The sequence below is a fragment of the Halictus rubicundus genome, chromosome 16, assembly GCF_050948215.1.
Source record: "Halictus rubicundus isolate RS-2024b chromosome 16, iyHalRubi1_principal, whole genome shotgun sequence".
Taxonomy (NCBI): domain Eukaryota; kingdom Metazoa; phylum Arthropoda; class Insecta; order Hymenoptera; family Halictidae; genus Halictus; species Halictus rubicundus.
Genome location: NC_135164.1, coordinates 1,870,402 through 1,891,001, shown reverse-complemented (window position 1 = coordinate 1,891,001; position 20,600 = coordinate 1,870,402). Strand labels below are relative to the sequence as shown.

The 20,600-nt window shown below is 43.9% G+C and overlaps 1 protein-coding gene across 1 annotated transcript in view; it reads left to right on the top strand.

Moving 5' to 3' along the window:
- LOC143361975 (serine/threonine-protein kinase MARK2) overlaps nt 1-20,600 on the top strand; it is a 39,626-nt gene that overhangs the window by 14,296 nt on the left and 4,730 nt on the right. Inside the window, exons 11-15 of the mRNA XM_076801734.1 lie at nt 1,663-1,830; nt 4,536-4,662; nt 5,295-5,383; nt 17,318-17,359; nt 18,969-19,080. Of these exons, the coding sequence (XP_076657849.1) occupies nt 1,663-1,830; nt 4,536-4,662; nt 5,295-5,383; nt 17,318-17,359; nt 18,969-19,080 (538 nt within the window). The remainder of the gene's footprint in view (nt 1-1,662; nt 1,831-4,535; nt 4,663-5,294; nt 5,384-17,317; nt 17,360-18,968; nt 19,081-20,600) is intronic.

The following is a 20,600-nucleotide window of genomic DNA, read 5'->3' as shown; positions in this document are numbered from 1 at the left end:
AGCGTCTCGAGCTCGGCGAAGCTACAAGCACACAGAATGAATGCAATGGCAAGGCTGGAGAAAGTGAACAAAGAAAATTTCATTTCCCAGTACTTGTCGTCCTGCGAGTACTGAACTGATGTAAATTTAACCGTGCACTACTGTAGTTTTTGTTTATATATTGTTCTGCGTGCTCACGCGACTCGAACAGAGCGTCGATTATTATAAAATCGCACAAACATCGACCCGGTGCTCTCTGTTTTATCTCGACGATGCGTGGACACTGGATTTTGCAGATTCTCGAACGTGAACCGATGAAAAATATGTTCTAAATATTGGTCGGCGAAATTGCGAGACGATTATTGTCGATCAGTGTGTACCATTCTTCTCGATCTCCGGTCGTCTCGCATCAGCGGTGACAATACCATCCAGTGTCTGCGCCGTCGAGCCGATATTTATTCGTTTCCTCGACTCGATGCGCACAAAGTATGAACAAAAAGAAAAAGTTCGGTCCGCGATTGGTTGTTTTTTCCCCGCCGAAGTTTCTTGTTTGACTAAACTGTTTTCAATTGTCACCGACTAACCGTAGGCGATCGATTGCTCGTGCGGCAAACAATACTAAACCAATGTAAATGAACGTATCTCTCACCACGGTCCGGTCTTTAGATTTATACATATATATATATATATATTATACGTATACGTGTATAACAACAAGAATCTGTCGTTAAGCCCCCCTCTTCAGGCAGTTGATTTGTTTGTTGTTTGTTGCTCTAGCATGTTTGGCTGCTGCCTGCCAGTCGTTCGTTTTTTCAGACCACTTTCTTTATTGGCTTGACAGATGTTTTTTAACCGAAACAAGAATAGATCTAATCCAGACAATGTGTATACAATTACTGTACGCACAATACAGTTCTCGCTTGCTAATAACCGTCGATATTTATACCGAGTCTCTGTCTCACAGTGTCGCATATCTCTCTCACACGACTTGTCACTCTTTGTCTTTTTTTACAAACGTAAATACATACTAGATTTGCAGAGCGTATGCGCATAGAAACAACCATTAACATCATTCATCATACATGTGTCTCATTCTTATAATATTTTAGCGTCGTGTTCTGTTCCTCTCGACACGGTGCACAATCCTGACTGCCGAGACTCCTCCCTGCAGGACCCGTCGTCTCGTTTACATCCTACCCAATGTTCCACGGCACGCCGTTCCCTCCGTAGCGTCGCTGATAACACAATTCATCCCCTCCTTTGACGCGACCAGTGACGCGTTCCGCGACCCGCCAATCAGAGCGAGGACAGAATCTCCTCCGCTGCTCTATCGCGGCGCACCGCAGCGCGACGTTACGGAGAGAAACCCGTGCCGCCATCCTGCTCCCAGAATTCTCGGTGCAAAAACGAAGTTTCGCTCGAGTTCGCTGTTCGGTACCGCTATCCCGGGAATCTTGTCAAGAATTCGGTCGCGACACGCGAAAAAAGAAGTATCATTTTGTTTCTTTTTTTTTTCTCTTCTTCTTCTTCTTCTTCTTTTTCTTCTGACTGTTGTTCCAAAGAATTCGGAATCGCGAGATAGTCGGCTGCGCTCCGTTGATCGGACCGTTTGTCGACGGCTCGCCGTGTAGAAAGGATTACGGGGCCGGAACATGCCAGTTTGTTGACTAGTTTTGTGCGCAGCATGGGCGAGGGCACTAGACCGACACGGGGTCACACCAAGTCTGCGAGCATCAGCGCAGGTCACCGATCCTCGAGTGGCGTACCCCCCAGCGACCATTCACTACTGGACCCTCAACCACGCAACGCCCACAACTCCTTACTCGCCACTGCTGACCCTCTTAGACAGAGGTACAGGTCCCCCAATGCCTTATCAGACACCTTATCGAACGAACGCGATCCTCCACTCGCCAGAAACGCCGACGGTCTAACGTCCTACCCTTCGCGGACGAGAGCATCCCTCAAAAGGACCCCGGTCCTAGCAAGCTTAGTCTCCGGTTTTTTACTGCGATCCTTCAACTCCTCGTTGGCAATGTTAAGAACTAAATTCTAGTCAATCGTTCGTCCACAAAGGGTTCAATTTTGTATTTCAATTTTTCTATTCACATGAAGATCCACGGTCCAGTTATTCCTAATATTCAGTCGATAACTCCTCTGCGCTTATGGTTTCGGTAATATCTAACCCTGCACTGCTGAGGTCCTCGAACAAAATTCTCTTGAGCATTTTAAAACAAATTTTAGACCAACACGTTCATAGACTGTGGATCATTATGCAGAAATTGATGCCTTCTCTTAACAATTTTAGTAGGCTGTACACGATGTACCAGTAATATTAAATTTACATATTTCTTTGATTTTGTGTTCTACCATTTTTCCTGTAAATGAGTAAAATCCTTGATTTACAATACAATTTTGATTGCAAGTGGTATACAAAAATGATTAGACTAGCTACCATGGCAAGGGTGAGTCTGCCTGATGGTCCCAATGTTAAAATTTTGCTCTTCTAAATTAATCTCACGGTAAAGACCACAGGGATTGCATAAAAGAAATACACTACACGTTAGACCCTCAGCGCAGCCGGGACGTACCGGGAAAGCATTTCTTTTCGTTCGTTCATTCGTTCGTTCATTGGTTAATTCGTTTATCCACTTTCTTCCTGGGCCACTAACTCTCTTAGGGTAACCGGAATCGTTTGCTTCGCGTCCGAGAAAGTTCGCGCGGCGTGCACACGGCTCGTTACACCGTTGCACCGTCTTCGAATCGGCCTCCTCGTAGGTTTCTCTAGGACAGTTTCTGGTCACTTATTCGAGACATTCCATCCGCCTTAAGTTTCGCCTCTAACTTGCATGACACCGCCTGTCGTCGATTACTTTCTGTCCCTGTCACAACGCGAAGCTTCGGCAACCCGGCGAGACGGTCGAACAATCTACAATTTATCATCGATAATAATATTTTTATAGAGATCAGTGCAACGAAATCTTAATTTTGCGCGTCTCTATCGAAATGCAGTTTCCTCCCGCTTGGTTGCCGAAGTGTCTGCGCATCGGCTTGGGTTCTCCTGATTATTTTCCGGTTCGTTCGTTCTGTTTTTTTTTTTTTTCGTTTCTCGTGCATCGTTCACGAACAGAAGAATCTCGACATACTCAACCGTGTAGATCGGTTCAGAGGATCAGCCATTCAGACTACAGAACATTGAACGCAGCACAGCGTAATCGTACCGTTGCGTTGCATTGATTTAGTAATCGCATGTATTACGAACGTAGAGTGCACACCTTCGAGGATATTTGGAGGTTTAGAACGATCCGTGTAACCATAACGCTTGAACTTATTATAATACATTAACCATCACATTTTTTGTTCTGTATACTAACCGAGATAATATACACGAACAAGTTCGTGCACGGAGAAGGGCTAAGAGAACTCTGTCTCTCTCTCTCTCTCTCTCTCTCTCTCTCTCTGCGTGTAATTTTCTGTACGAAATTACACAAATCTTTTTCTTCTTCTTTTTTTTTAAATTCTCTTCCTCGAACTAAAAAAGATGATTGTTCATCGACGCGTTTTATCGTCGAATCGATCAAGAGTATAAACGCATAGTGTTTCAGCGAGCGTCACTGAAAATGAGGTTCTAATTTTACTCCATCGTTCATCTTCGACGGAGCATGTGCAAACAAATGAATTGCATCGGTGTACACTTAGGGCTGATGGTTTCCGACCACTTTTCCCTTCTTTCGAGACGGTGTTCTATTATGTGCGTTGGCGACACCTCTGTTTAACTGTTAAATTAGTAATTTCATTTAAATTGCTTATAGATTACACGATTGATTTCGGAATAAATTGCATAGCCTAGAGAATACATCGAAAATTAATTCTGTTTCGTACCAACAAACTGCTAAAAATTGCTATATAGAGTAACAGGATACAAAGTTTCGCAATTTCGTCAAAAGTTTCAGTAACATCAGTAAAGTATAAAGTCGCGTTCGAACGTTGAGAATTTCCGGTTGTTTGCTTTCCTAATGATCGAGAATGATCGAGCGGTCGAAAACCTTCCGCCCGGCACCGTGTAAGTGTATCTATAGTTGATCGTCTAGCGATTCGTTCGTTAGCGAAACTAATTAGTCCGCAGTTCTCTGCTTCCTTAGCCGAAACAGTCGAAGCTCGCTTTGCAAGACGTAGAACCATCGCTTGCGCCTTACACAAACGTTCTATCTCTCGTAGAATCCGCGCGGGACAGTATAATGGTTTATTTTCTCCCCCCTGATCGTTTATTTATTTTTGCATCTTGTCTCTCTCTCTCTCTCTCTCTCTCTCTCTCTCTTGCTTCTTTCTCAACGAAACCTCGTCAGATAAGGAAACAAACGATCTCACGCATTTAACGCACAAGTGCTCTCTTATCGGAGAGCCTACACGGACAAAGCAATGACGCGTAGTTAATCTTGCTCTCTCCCTTTCTCTCTATCTCTTTCTATTTTTCTTCTTATTTACACATATATTTTTATTTCTATAAGTATTGCAATGGACAAATTGAATATAATCGATGAAATACTATTTCTAATTAGCCTGGGTGTATCTCCAAGTAATAGACTGGCAACACCTACAACACCAGCATTTCCTCGAAATGTTCCAAGTCGTAGTACGTTCCACTCTGGCCAGAGATCCGCTAGAGATCAGCCAATTTTTGATCGGGTGAGTACAAATTTTCATGCATAATTCAAACTACAATTTTCTGTTCGTTCCCTGTACAGGCCGGCTACAACAGGGGATGATTCTACATGTCAGAATAACTCGAAAACAAAGGATTAACAATGTTTTCTCACGGCGCCACGTTTTCGAGATAATCGAGTTCGAAGATGCAGCGAAAATTCGTGTCTGATCATCACCGACCAATTCTACTTGCTGCGCATACTGCTCGCGAATCCCATGGATCTCCAAACTCGATTTCCTCGATGACGAAGCCTAATGTGAAAAAATGTCTACGTTTTCGACTTACTTTATGTAGAATCATCCCGTCTTGGCTGTACCATCCTTCTCGCTACTGTAGATGAGTCGTATTCTCATAAAGTTAATGGCACTGTCAATCTGTTCGTTCTGAAATTAACTGGTTTACAGTGTAAAGTTCAAAATTATTGAATAATTATTAGACTAAGGTTGGAAGTAGTATGGCAGTATCTTTAAATTCTTCTACATCGCCGAGTTTGTGTAATATAATTTTCTTGGGTCGTTTCTCTATGAAAAAAGTATCTTTGGCAAATTTGCCAGCCAAGAGAGAGCGATCCACGGTTTAATGATAGCGATTGCTGATCTGTTGGAACTTTCAGGGTCACACTCGCACGCAGGACACGACCGCAATCAGCCCGCTAGCGAGACCGTCCTTTTTCTCGAAACTGTCGTCGAGGTTCACCAAACGGTAAGTTGCCATGATTCCACAGTACACGTATGTTTCATCGAATGGTCGATTACCGGCGTTCGACAGCATGCTAGTACACGTACCACTGTAAAGTACCACTGTTCGTCCGCAAACACACGTGTCCGTAGCGATCGAAGAATAATCGCTTCTACCGCGATTACGTTTGCCAATGTTCTCACTCGAGATTCTCGGATTTATTTTCTTTTTTTTTTTTTTTTCGAGCGATTCCTCCGCGGAACTCGGGTCCGGCTCTTTGTTTTTCTTTTTCCTCTCGAATTCGTTTGTCCAAAAATCGGGAAAACTCTTTTGTTAGCTCGGCGTGGAAATACGGGGTCGCGAACTAATCGGTTTTTGCGTACACGACAGCATTATTTGCAGTGGACCCATATATTTATATATATACACGTGCATATGAATATATATATAAATATAAATCTATATCTATCTCTCTTTCTCTCGATGCATGCGTATCGATCGATTCGACCAAAGGAACGACTCGTTGGACTGCGTTTACGCTATTTCGAAGCCGGAATCGTTTTTTTTAAACCGGTCGAACCTGTCGTTTGCATGCAACATTGACGATTCTATTGTTTTTTAAGGATGCACAATGACTATGTACTTCGTACAAGAGAATTGTACATTTCTATTATGGTATACCTTATCTTTGCAACGGTGTACGTTTCTAAAACAGTATTATACACATTGGTAACACGCGTGTGTGCGTTGCAATGAACAAATTTTATGCGTTACGATCGGCCGACAGTCCGATGAGCCAGCAGCGACCATTATCAGTGAAAGCCACGAAAAACACGTAGCATCTCTTTCTCTCTCTTTCTCTTTCTATCTCTCTCTCGCTCTCTCTCTCTCTCTCTCTTTTTACCCCTGTTTCTCTAGTCCACAATTCGCAGTCCTGATTTCATTTTTTTGTTACCGTAGATCGCGATTTTTCATTTTTCTCTTTTGGTTCTCGCTTCGAGAAACCGACCCCGAAAGAGCAGAGACATGCAAAACCGTCCCCCATGTCCGTTCCACATTTTCGATCCACTCCACAGTGTGATATTTTAGCAATCTAGCCGGGCAGAATCGAATTTCGATCGTGATCCAGAAATCGCGAATTGCGGCAGTAGAGCACCTGCTTCGTCAGGACACGTAGGTATTATTCTAGATATTAGTCTGTAACGATCTATCAATAGAATTGCGCGGTTAATTTCGTTTGCAAACTATGAACGCGTATTATCTGCTTCAGACTCTACTGCGACTGCACCGTGCCAGTATTATAAATACTGGTGTTTGCGCAATGCATCGTTATCTTTTATTGTTCAAGCCGCGTTTGCAATTTTCCCTTTACTCGAACGGTATTCTACCAGCTTTTTATACCTTAACGCCGACAATTTTTTTTTTTTGTGTTTCAATCAATTTCTATTTAAATTTAGCAGATAGGCTAAGGAACCCAATTACTGTGGGAGCACCAATTAATTTTGTGCGTTGACCCTTTGCGGTGGAGATTTTATTAAAATGTTGCGAATACTCTCTTCGGAGAACTAGATTAATGCGTCGAAGTCTAAAATAGTGGAAAAAAAAATGAAAAGTCGATGGATTCTTGAGGAAAATTTGTACGATTTCGTTTCTTTTCTGTGTGAATGTTGAAGAATTGAAAAGATTGAATCGAATATTCTATTGTTTTTCTCGGTAAAGAAAAAAAGCCAACGAAAATTGCCAAACTATCACACTGTGGGCTCCAGCGTTTCGTCGTATTCTCGAGACCCAGACGAGAAACTGATTGATTAATTAACACCGGGAGCCCCCCCCCCCTCCGATCGTCGACGAACTGCGATACACTGCTTGGCCAAGTTCGAGCCACCTCGCATACTCATTGTGCATCCCTCTTTGACTTGAACGTAGCGAGGCATATCCTTGATTGATCTACCTATATACTCTCTATTATACGTTACACGATACATTTAAAAAAAAAAAAAAAAAAAATAGAAACATCGAAAATAACTAAATGGGACTTTCGATCTTGCCGACCGAAACAAATGCGACGATTGAAAACGAAACGTAAAAAAAAAAAAACAAAAACAGAAGTAGAAAGCGTAATCGGAAACGAACAAATATGCGACGACGACGCGGTGCTTTAACCGTCGAGAACGCGTAGAGAAAACCGAACGACGACACTGTGCAAAGGGAAAACGACGAACGAACAAACCGTTAAAAAAACAAACGATAAAACAAGATTAATACCGAGAACGATAGAAAAATTAATAAAATATGACCGACCGGTTGGAACCGACCGCGAACACACGCGGGATGCCATGGAATAACAAGAGTTAGAGTAAAAAACAAAAAGAAAAAATGAGAAAAACCGTAATCCCGTTTCGCCCGTTGAACAACTCGCACTTTCACGATATGGTCACTGGACTCATCGTCGGTAGACAGGGCTGAGAGAAACCGAAAAGCAAAACCAAAAAAAAAAAAAACAGTAAAGAACGCAGCATAGCCATTGGTGCATCGCTTAATCCTTGAGTAAAGAAAAAAAAAAAAGTAAAATCAAAATAAAAGAATTAAAATTCGATCTAATGTTATGCCGGTGTGTTGTGTGTTATTCTATGCTGCAGGACGTGAACTCGATTGCGATCCGCCCTCGAACACTGGCAAAATTCTCTCTAAGCGTTCTCCTCGAAGGTCGAACACACACGCCCCCCGTCGAGACGCCGGGAAACGGAGAGTATCGAGGAGATCCGTTGGAGAACCGACAAACCGAACCGAGAACCAAAACCGAACTGAACCGAGTTCGGTTGAACCGAGTGAACGAAACGGGACACTTGGCTCTCCGTTATTCTGTGGCATGTACCCCGGCGACACCCTGGAACCGGGGACAGAATCGGTTCCAGATTTCTATCGGTACTAGGGATGTGCGGGCCGTACTATCTCTCGGGTACCCGACTGTTTCCGGTAGCCCGACGGTTTCGCGTCAGGTCGGGAAAAGTCGTGCGAGTCTCCGCCTTCTGCCACCCTTAACAGATCATTTACCTCCGATTATTTCCTAATTTTTTTAAGCATACATGGCTGAGGATTTTTCATAGTTTTGCACTCGAATGGCGACTCCGAGGCGCCATGAAAAATTGTCGCACCAGTATTCAAACCGCAATTTCATATGTATAAAATTTTAAAAAATCATTTAGAATGTAAATATTCGAGAACTACTCGGTTTCTGATGTTAAAGCAGCTTCGAGTGCAAAGGGTTGATAGATCTCTCAACAGTAACAGCAATTTTGATCGTGAGACAACAATTCACTTCCTAATCATTTCGTTTGGGATTATTATGTACAAAATTATTTTGAAATCGGTTTAGTACAATTACCGGAAATCCTAGTAGCAGTTTGAGACGCGGCTGCAGAAGTTCGAGTCCGCTCGACTTTTTCCGACCTGACACGAAACACTCGGGCCGGCCCGGGCCCGGTAATTTCGGGTTCCTCCGCACACCCCTAATCGGTACCACCGTAGAACCGCGGCTACCGACTCAACGACCGACCGACTTTCGAACACGAAACTGCAATTTCCGCGACAACGTGTCGGACGTAGAGGTTGCTGCAAATGCTGGCACTCTCGCGAAACAGTCTATAGTATTCTAACATGGAAATAGCGCGGAACGAGTAGGCGAACCTCGAGACGAAAGCGAATTTCGTTGCTTCCGCGATTTCACGCGTCCAGAGTCCATCAGATCTTTTCGTATCAGTTTGTTTTCTTTCCTTTTTTTAACTAACGTTGACTTTTTTTATTCGACCCGGTGTACGTCTGGACGAATACTACCAATGGATAATTCATTCAATTTAATCGGTAGGAATTGAGTAGTGATGATTTTAATACTCTAGACCAAAGTTCTTCCTTTACAGGAAGGCTTTTTAATAATTATGCTGTACCAAAGCTTACAAATCTCCGTTTACATAAGAATATTAAACAAAATTATCAGATTACGTTTCCAAGGATAATTCCTCAGCCTGATGAATGAAGTCCTCAGCCTTGGACCATAAGCTTGAAAAAGGCTAGAAAGGTTTGCCTGCTCGCGCCGTCTATATTCGACCAGAAGGTCCAATCGCATTTTCGTTAGTTTCGCGAGTTTCGGCGCGCGCAGTTGCAACGGGTGCATCGTCCCGAACGTTGTGCTTTCCCCGAGAATTCGCGAAACCCTGTGCGAAGTGTCTTCCCGACGCAGACACGCGGTAAAGTACCACTGGAACTCGTGCCTTTCCAAAACACAACCTGCCAACTATACCGATAGCGAGAATGCGCGCTCCCCCGGGCGCGCTGATCGATGCATATACTTACGCGGAAAAAATGAAGTAAAAAAGAAAAAATGAACCCGGCCGTTCTTCTTTCTATTTTTATACGTACACGCCGGTTTTCACCTGTAACCTCACACACCCCCGCGAGACACGCTGCTTCGTTTTCTCCTTCCCTTAGAGTAAGAACGAAGGCGCGCCTCGACTCTTTCGACCCCCCGACGCGCGCGGGAGAGACCTGCGACGACCATAATCGCGACCAACGTGAGAACGGTCGGAGAGTTTCTCGCGATCGAATCGTCTTTCTTTTTTCCCTCTCTCTCTCTTATTGCGATTTTTTTCAGCAAACGCGCGAGTCCGCGAGATTGTCGAGCTCACGAGCTTGCGGAATTTCGTTCAAGAATTCGCGAAAGTCTTTTATTTATCGCGGGGACCGCGGCGCACATTTATCGAGGCTCCGCCGATTTTGCTCCGATACTATGCGAACAAATTTGCAAGTTCGTTTAACCCGGGTCCGTTCGATATTTGTATCAAGCAGACAAATGTCCTCTAATGTCTTCGAACTTTTTCTCGTCTCGTCTATAAGATTCTTTATGAAATCCTGTGAAATTTTGTAGGGAAGGATGCGAATTCTCTACCACGAATATTCCGCAGCAAACGACCGACAATATGGCGGGCGCGCGCGTGCTCGGAACTTTTAGACAGAGTGTTACGAATTTGTACAATTACTAACAAAGAACCACGATCATTAAACACGATCGAATTATTTGAAAATCGATCATCTTGTGGAGCACATTGTAAACCATTGATTCGTGCATTGACAGGTTTTCTAAATGAAGATTCGAGTCTCGCCTTGTTTCCCTCGAGCCGAAATGAGACCGAGCCGCCCGTCGAATATCGAGCAACGGCAAAATATACACAGAGCCGGCCATAATTACCGGTGGCGACGTAATTAACAAAAATCCGATCGAGTGGCCAGCCGTGACTTCCTTACACTGCGTATTCTCTTCGTTCTTTTTGTTCTCTGTGTCTTTGTCTTTCTCTTTCTCTTTCTCTTTCTCTTTCTCCCTTTCTAACACAAAAACGCTCTCTCTCTCTCTCTCACACACACACACACACACACGAACAATTCTTATACTCTTCTTCTCTTTCCCTCTATTTCTTCTTTCTCTGTCATTCTGTTTGTTAACATTATGTAGGATTACAAAGCAAATACAGTGTAACGTTATCGCCTTGTAATATTCTTACGACCCCGGGAAAATATGTTGGATAAAAAGAAGACGAACACTCGAATCGACCGCCAGTGATAACTGAGAACTTCTCCCCATCGGTGTTCGTCGGGTCAAACGAATCGCCTGTACACGAATCACCAATTTTCGTTTTTTATCTCTCTCTCTCTCTCTCTCTCTCTTTCTCTTGATTTCGTTTCTTTTTCTTTTCGTTTATTTTGCACACGAACGAAACGCTGAATCCGCGTCGAAGAAAACCGCGCGTTCCGTCGACGCTTCCTTCTGTACGAGCATGTGCACTTTCTTTCATTTTTGTTTCGTTGATATCCAGCATAGATTCCTCGCGCCGACATATATTTTGCGTTCGATGTGATCATGGTCGATCAACGTCGGACGCGTTCCTCCAAAACGGCGAACCACCGTCCGCCTTAAGCTGCGTCCACACCGAAGCAACATCGAGCAACCTTTTGTCGCCTCTTTTCGCCTCCTTCGTGTTTGTTCGAATTTTCACTGAACATTTCATTCGGCAAAAGTAGAAGAAGGCAACAGGGATCAAGAAAAAGTTGCTCGATGGTGGTTCAGCGTGGACGCAGCTTCAGGGCTCTCGCATCTCTCTTCCCCGTTCATGTGCGTGTATATCGCGATATACATATGCGTGTAATTAATGTATATAGTATATACATATATCTTACTATCGTTGTAAGGCCGCAGTATTCTCAGAAGTATTTTGTACGCGGCTCCTCGGCGCTATCTCCTTCGATGCGAGTCGATCGACCGTCGTCAACCTCGGAAGACCGTTTTTGTTCCGTGATTTTGCGCACCGAGAGTACATTTGGTTTCCCTGCATTTATGTCGACGGACGATCCGATCCCGTTCTTCTCTACAGTTTGGTTGGCACGAACCGGAAAATTCAACGATGCTCAAACCCCCCCTCGAAACAGGCCAAGTCATTCCAGTTTCTCTTTTGTACGCTCGCGTTTTGCCGATCCAAGCTGCCCGAATCCTCGGTCGGACGTCAATCGTGTTACCGGAACCCGGAAACCAAACAACTAATTTTATCAAATCGCTCACGATTTATATACCGTTCAACTTTCCCTCGGCTCGCCGCTGTTCTGCGTGAAACGGCATTGCGCTTGGTGGTAGCGAAAACTATGTTCGACTGATTCGCATCGTAGCTCTAAACGGACGATAAACTTCTTGAACTCGCGATTGACTCGATTAGTCACTGTATCGCTATCGCCGATCAACCCCTTAACGACGAATCGACAAATTCTTTAGCTCTCGCAACATCCTCGGACAAAAATTCGCTCATTTTCTTGCTCTAAATGTCGCAGAATCCATCGTTTCTTCGCACGATAATCGTTTCGTTGTGGTAATTCGACGTGCTCGTTCCGAACACAATAGAACTCCGATTATTTTAACGTTTAGCCCAGGCTAAAACAATCTATTTACAATGCGATTTAGTTTACAGCTCGGTTTAGCTTAATACTGACACTAACTGCTCTATTATCCGAACACTCGTGTTTCGCCGACTAGTAATAATCGAGGTTCTACTGTATGAGAGCGAGTCAAAGTGTAAAATTGATAAAAATTAAGCTGGCCGATGGAAAAGTGGTGTAAGTCAATATTTGCCTGCCAAGTAGTGTGTTCAAGACCACATCTCAAGGTTTACTCACTAGATCATTTTGACGCGTTTCTGATACTTTTAATTTAAGATTGTTGAGACTGTGTTAGGAAACTTAACACCGTCATCGTGTCTCATGAAACTTTCACTTAACTCCTCATTGTTCAATGATTAACCGTTTCGACTTGCACTACTTTTGAACGGCTCGATTGCAGAGGAATCTTTTCGAACAATCAATGATCGATCAGCTGAGAATGAGATCGCGTTAGGGGGTTGAGCAACAACGACTCGCATCGAAGATCGCCGAGGGGGGGGGGCACCGAATCGGCGCGGACTGGCCACGAACGATTCCGCAAAAAAAAAAAAAAAAACAAAAGAAAAAAAAATCGGTGAAAAATTCCCCTTTCTCTGCGTGATCTCACCGATCGCATTGTACACCAGCCCCGGCTCGATCGTACGAACACCGTCGATCGGCAGAAATGCAGGATGCACAGAGACTCGCAAGTTTGGACAGTGATCGCGAGACCACGACGCCGACCACGACTACGACGATAACAGAGAGTTCGCAGCCGGTTTCCGCGTTCCGGAAAAATCGGCGAGGGAAACGATAACTACCGCCCAAGACCAACGCTTTTCGTTCGAAGCTGTGATTCTGAGCAAGAGACGGGTTCGCGGGGTTCCTCTCGATCGCGAATCTCGTCAGGGAAACAGAGTTTCGAGGGAACGGAAGGCGGAAGCGGAGTGCATATTCCGGCGTTTCTTGTTTATAAACTATCGATCACCAGGCGCCGTGCATATTGGTAGCTCGCGAGAACTCTGCACACGAGAATCCGGGCGAGACCGGCGACCCCGTTTATCGAAACTAACGTGCCTTCCTCTTTTTGATATTGTACATTTCATGCGCGCGCGCGTATACGAGAGAAAAGAAATGAGAAAAAAGAAAATAATGAAATGGGTATTTTGCTAAACTAAGGAGAAAAGACACGGTCGCGCGGTTTTAGCTTTCCTGTCCAGAATCGTCCGGAGCATTTAGCGTATAGCAGGATCACACACACACATACACAGACACACACACACATACACACAGTCTGTCCTTTATCGATAAGGAGATCATGTTTGTAACGCGTCCCTCGAGGAAGCCTCGGAGAATCAAGGAAAGAAACACGTTCGGCGGGGTTCGAAGGACGAAACAAATCTTGTCCGAGCTTTCCACTTCCAAGGATCGAGACTTCCACGTTCTCTCGCGGCCACGTTTCACCTCGACCACCAACCGCACCGTGACGTCGAACCGATATCCGATCGGCTGTTCGTTAGTTTCCGCGCTCGATTCTGTAATCGATTCTCCTACGCGCGCGCATCGTTCCCGAACACGTCGATTCCCACGCCGAAAAATCATTCTCCGCTCCCGACGCGTTTCTCTCGGAGGATCGACGAGCAAGGACGTTCAACCGTGGCCCTTAACCGCGTTGGTCCTTTCATTGTTGCTTTTTGGAGCAACGAAAATATAAGAGAACAGCTCGGGGCCGTCGGCGTTGCGAAGTGGCCCCGCGGGCCACGAGTCGAACGTCCTTGACGTAGAGTAGGCTTGGCCATAGTCCTCGGTACACTTCGCGCAGAGGGGGAACAAGACACGGATTAATATCTGGACAGGTTTTGAGTAAATTTTTTTATGTTGGACTGCACGATTCTGCTGGTAATTAGACTGCGGATCTTTGTGCAAAAGTTTCTGCATTTGTTATAAGATACAGGAGCCATTTAAGAACGTTTTCCTTTCTTTGATCATTTTACTTTCACTTTTTACACTGTACCGAGTTGTAGCTACTGATTTTTGTCACAATTTATTTATAATTCTAGCGCACGATATTCGGAGGATTTGTACCTTTTCCGTGACAATATCTTTTTTTATACTTTACAAGAGTACGTGTCCGAGTATTAATAACGTAGCTGTTCCGTAGTTCTGTCTCTTCCTCCTCGGTCACGCCCACCGTTGCCCCCGAGGGCGACGCTCGCTGCCCCGGGCCAATTGGCCACGCCTACCTCGGAGAAAATCGCGCGACGTTCGTTCGTAGAACAAGAGAAAGGCAGAAACAAAGCGGTAGATCGGCACGGTTTCGGCGACTCGGAAAGAACGTCGAAAAATTTCGTTGTTCTCGACGACGCGACGCGAACGGAGCATAGGAGGCGACAAAGACAAAGCAAAAGGGAGCCGCGAAAAAGCACGCTTCACGGCAAGAGAAAAGGGAAACGGACAATGAGAAAAAGATATACGTAACCGTATATGACGATAGTGCATTTGTAAATGGATCGATGCTGTTTGCTGCGCTCCAACGCCTACGCCCGTCCACGCGCGTGTGTCTAAAATGGCCCCTGTTCTTTCTTCATGTTTTTTTTTTGTGTTCCTTTTGTTCTTTTCTTTCGTTTTTTTTTCTCTACGATACCCCTTCCCCGACCGTTTGGTTCCGCGACAAGCGAACATCTTCGGCAGAGGGACGACGGCACGAGCGTCGAAGTTCGATGTATATGGGGATATACGTGTGTATCACCATAGAAGGAACACGCAGCGTCTGCCTTAGATTTCCACCGGAGAATGGAGGGCAGTAAATAGCACGCATAGAAAACAGAATAGAAATATTATTTAAAGTAATTTTAAGAGGCAATAATAGTAATAATTTCGTATTAATAAACAATGTTGAAACTGTCTTGTATATGTGGTACCAATTTATTTCTGAATCCTCCATCGACGAAGGAGACGTTCTCGCGCGTGGGAAAAATGGGGGGTTGCGTTATGCGTTGTGCCGCTCGAAAGCTGATTTGCTCGTGCATGCGACGCTGTGAATCGACTGATCGGTTCGAGTATCGAACGACTCCGGACACACGATCGATCGAGAAAGTCCCCTTGCTTTCTTCGAAACGGACCGAACGCGTTAATGTACGCGCAGATAATTTGTTGAACAATCGCAATTTTGAACTAACATTTCCTGTCAGTACTGGGAACAAACTCCAGTTCGAAGGAAAGCAGCTGCGTCAAAGGGGGGACTTTTTGGTGAAAATCGTGCGAGAAAGATTTCTGTTAGGCAGGCGAACGACAGCCGAAAACGATCGTCTCCCCGTGTGTTTGTGAATCGCGGCCCCGCGTCTCTTCGCCGAGGATCGAATCGATGAATCGAGAGTCGGCGAGCATCTCTCCGAGAACCATCCGACAACCGTCTTATACATACTTATATACAGGGTGGCGCACATAACCCTTAACAGCTCAATATCTCGAAAACCGTGCCGTCGATTTTAAAGTTCTTGATCTTAGATTGCATGGATCTGAAGGGCCTTTCTAATTACGTAAGCGTGAAGTGGCGCTCCCCTTTCCCTTCAAAGGGGGCCGGGGTACCTTTGTAATTTTAAATGGAACCCCCTATAAAACGTTACATATTTTGATTCTACAGGAAAAAACAAGTAAATTTTGTCTGAAACATTTTTTTGTTAGATACTTCCATGATGAGATGTAACAGTTTGAAGTTTCGAGTTGTAGGTACTTACTTGAAGCGCTCGGAAATAGCGTTATGGAATTATACGCGCTTGAGTCCTTTGCTTATTCGTGAAGAAACACAAACAATAATATTTACAATTCTTGAGTTTGACTCAATTATCCATGAAAACGTTCTCAGTTTAGAGCTGTTATTCAAACAGTAACACTGTGATTATGGCTATTTTTGGTACAGAAGTGAATATGTTATTAACGTTAGGTGGATGCCAAAAAAATTATCGGCGTGCAGCAGTGATGTATTTTGAACGTTACGGGATCAAAAAATGTCATGTAACATTTTATAATTTAGAAAAGCGGCTTCGCGAGCACGGTGAATTGTGTAAAAAAACTCGCAATAAACCTAAACCTGTCACTAATGAAAACAATAGTGTCAATATTCTTGCTGCAATTACATTAAATCCTCATATTAGTGAACGTACACTTGCACAAACCTTACAAATCAGTCGTTCATCAATTCAACGAATTTTGAAACGGCAAAAGTATCATCCATATCACATGATTTTATCACAAGAGCTTTCGATAGCAGATTACGATCACCGCGTAACATTTTGTGAGTGGCTGCAGGGTGTTGTGGAAAATGACTTTTTGTGCAAAATACTTTTTTCCGATGAGGCCACTTTTACGAATTCAGGGCATGTAAATAAACATAATATCAACTGCTTGACTCAAGCGCGTATAATTCCATAACGCTATTTCCGAGCGCTTCAAGTAAGTATAATACCTACAACTCGAAACTTCAAACTGTTATATCTCATCATGGAAGTATCTGACAAAAAAATGTTTCAGACAAAATTTACTTGTTTTTTCCTGTAGAATCGAAATATGTAACGTTTTATAGGGGGTTCCATTTAAAATTATAAAGATAGCCCGGCCCCCTTTAAAGGGAAAGGGGGGCTCCACTTGACGCTTATGTAATTAGAAAGGCCCTTCAGATCCGTGCAATTTAAGATCAAGAACTTTAAAATCGATGGCATAGTTTTCGAGATAATGAGCTGTTAAGGGTTATGTGGGCCACCCTGTATATCTCTTCTCTCTCCTGTTTGTAATCTTCGAATGTTTATCGCTGCCGCAGTGCCACACCAGCCCCCTCTCCCCCCGTCCAGCCCCCTGAATTTTGCATTTTGAGACCGTGAACGTTTCCCCCGCAATCGGTGTGCAGTGGTGATATAGAGTGGTGGTGGTTACACGTATAGATTCAATTTGATTTGATGATTTTATCATGTTTAGTGTTTGTTAGCAACTGCCTTTGTTTTGTTATTTCAGCCCCACGGACCCATCCGTACCCCCAAAGCACCCAGTAGTGAGGTACGTTGCTGCATACCATAATACCACGATCCATACGCTCTAACTTCTCACAATCTGCTCCTCCGTTCTGTTCTTCGTATCACGTTTTATATATTTTTTTTTCTTTTTCTATTCTTTATTTTTTTTTTTTTCGATACTTTCTTCATTGTCGTTTTCGTTCGTTTCACTGTTCTACTCACTCTATCTCTTTACATCAACGCGTGCTCGATTTTGCGTTTTTCCGCTCTTTCACAACGTTCGCGAGATGTGTCGCAGAAGTTTATGTACAGTCAGTCTCATAATCGACCGCACACGCTTTAAATTAGAATAATTTGTTTTTTCAAATAGACCGAAGGATTACAGTTTTTCTGTCAAGAAACGGTAAACGTACCTTTTTTTTCTGTCTTCTTTAACAATCTAAGTTAATATACAGGCATGCCCTAACTGTTTTATTGTTCTCGCTGTTCTGAATTGCACCCACTCGTTTTTGTAATGCAAACTTTGGACCCATTGCTTACACAAAATTGTACTAAAATTTGCTTCGCACAACTTTTTTATTTCCGTGTGTAATGTCGTCCAGTAATCCATCTAGTTTGGCAGAAAAGCTGAAGTCGTTCGATCCGTAAAAAAGTCATCCTGTCTTGAAGCGTGTGCCGTCGATTACGAGTCTGACTGTACATCACGCGTACGACCGACTGTACCGAACATTAACAATGTTAGACGACGGACAGCATCGACGACGACCAGGTGTTGCAACGAGAAAATAATTGGCGGTGTAAAATAATTTTCGGGTTTCGCAAGGCTCGGCGAGCACTGTGACGTCGGGTCGCGTCGGGTCTTGCTTGGTCGAGCTTTCCGAGGCGACAGTACAGTAGTGCACACTTACGTGTCCGTCGTCGGTCCCGACTGCGGACGCTTAAGCGGGAAGGTGACTTCAACTGTAGCAAGCTTCGATCGGGCCGCTCGGAACTCAGTCCGAGGTCCCAATTTTTCGAATTGGGGGATTTGGAATTAGGGACACTTAAACTGTTAGTGTTGGGATTCCCGATATATTGGTGAGTCTTGAGATTTTTGAGAACCCTAATATTCTCGGGAACCCCTAATATTCTGTGAGACCTGAAATTTTCCGACTCGCAATCACCTCTAACGAAGCGCGCAAAAGGGCGGGCGCCTAACTGTGCACTACTGTACCCGCACAATACTTTTTCTCCGCGGCTAACATTCTCCCCAAGACTGAGCCTCCCCTCCAGAATCGTGTGTATGCGACACAAAAACTGCATGTATGCACGCATGTGACCGTTCCACGTTCTTTACGTTGCGCCGTTTCGGATCATCGATTTGCCGGCAGCTTGCAGATTTCTACTTTGATTAGCGCACCCGACCACGATGGGGAAAAAAACAGAGACCGACAACGACACCGTTACCGTTACCGAATTACCGAACAACAACAACAACAACAACAAAAATATTAAAAAAAAACAAACAAACAATCTCTATACCGACCGAACGTCGTCGGGTGCAGTCCGAACACGAACGCCTAAAACCGAAAAAAATGTGTTCTCTCTCTGTCGCATGTTCATCGGCGTATAGACCTCGACTCGTGCGGATTTAAGACGTTCTTTTGTTACAGCGGAGCGACCACTAACGAAGAGCAGATTAAACCACGCAGTCTACGATTCACATGGAGTATGAAAACCACCAGTAGTCGAGATCCGAATGAGATCATGTCCGAAATACGAAAGGTATTGCCCTCAAAACCATCGTAGAAAAAAAAAACAAAACAAAACAAGCTTTTCGAAACAAACGAAACGCGTCCCCACTCTCTCGAGCAATCGTTCTGCGCGCAAAAAAAAATATATACATATATGATCAGAATGATATCGAACGAAAAACAGCACGTTCGCGCCACGGGGACACACGGTACTCTTGATTCGATACCGGTGTACACGCTTTCAAAGCAAAATCAACGATCGCCGCCGGGAACCACGCAACAACACCGTAGCGCTTTGGGTCTTCAAGCATTCTCGGCTCGGTGTCCAATCGACTAATTTGCTGGTCCGATCCGCTGGGAACCTCGATCACGATCGTTGTCGAAAGAAACAGCTCCGAATTCTCGGTACGCTCGATTCCGATCGAACCGAACCGAACCGATCGAGGATCGATCCGATTCCAGCCCGAGGCGACAGTCGCTCGATGGAAACACGGTCTTGTTCGAACTGTTCTTAAGGGGGCCGGCAGGCATTTGGCCTTGACTGTCACGCTATGTTACGCTGTGCCTTTCTTTCTAGACATTTTACGTCTTAAATAAGTAAGTAATCAATTAAAAATGCAAACCACCGTGTTTGTACATGTCTTTGCTACGTCTGTCCAGAGCCTGTTTTTCGATACGAACACTAAATCTCTCGAAATTAAGAGAATCTCTCTGCGGCAGCCATCTTGTGACGTCATACTTGCTTCAGAAAGCGAGTTTTCTGCCGAATATTACAAATTACTCCACGATCAGGTAGAAATTCGCAATTTGGGCTCGGGACAGACGTAGATTGGACTTTTAGGAAACACAAGTGACCACTTTTAAACTGTTCATTGCAATATTGAAGCGTCAATTTGTCAAGATTTTGACCCTTGCAAGTTCATATTTGTATATTGCAGAGAGATTTTCTTAATTTCGAGAGATTTAGTAAAATATACCAAACACGGTGGTATGCATTTTTAATTGATTACTTACTTATTTAAGACGTAAAATGTATAGAACAAACGGCACAGCGTAACATCGCTTGACAGTCAAGGCCAAATGCCTGTCGGCCACCTTAACGCTTCATCTACCGGCAAATTTTCTAATAGTCTTTCTGAAATCGGTGATCAACTCTTGAGAACTTCTTAATGAATCGTCTAAAAGCAAGACAACAATTTCAAAGATACAGTGTAACTTCTAAACTTAGTATTCACAAGCAAATTATCGAGCTGCTTTTAAATGCAGTCATTAAAAAGTCTATTAATAGGCTGTCGGTAGATAAAGTGTTAATGACGTACAGTTTGAAATATTTTATCGGAACTTCGGATCTTGTAACACTAAACCTACCACGGTCGAATGACCGGTTTTCATAGTTTACAATTATCGGAATCAGAAAGATTTATTTATGGAAAATGATGGAATTAATTACGGTCAATCTCAATAAGTTTGGTTGTTGCCATATTTACACAGCAAAATTTGTCAGATATTTTTAATGCTCGGTAAGTTTAGTGTTAACGCGTTCGCTAACAG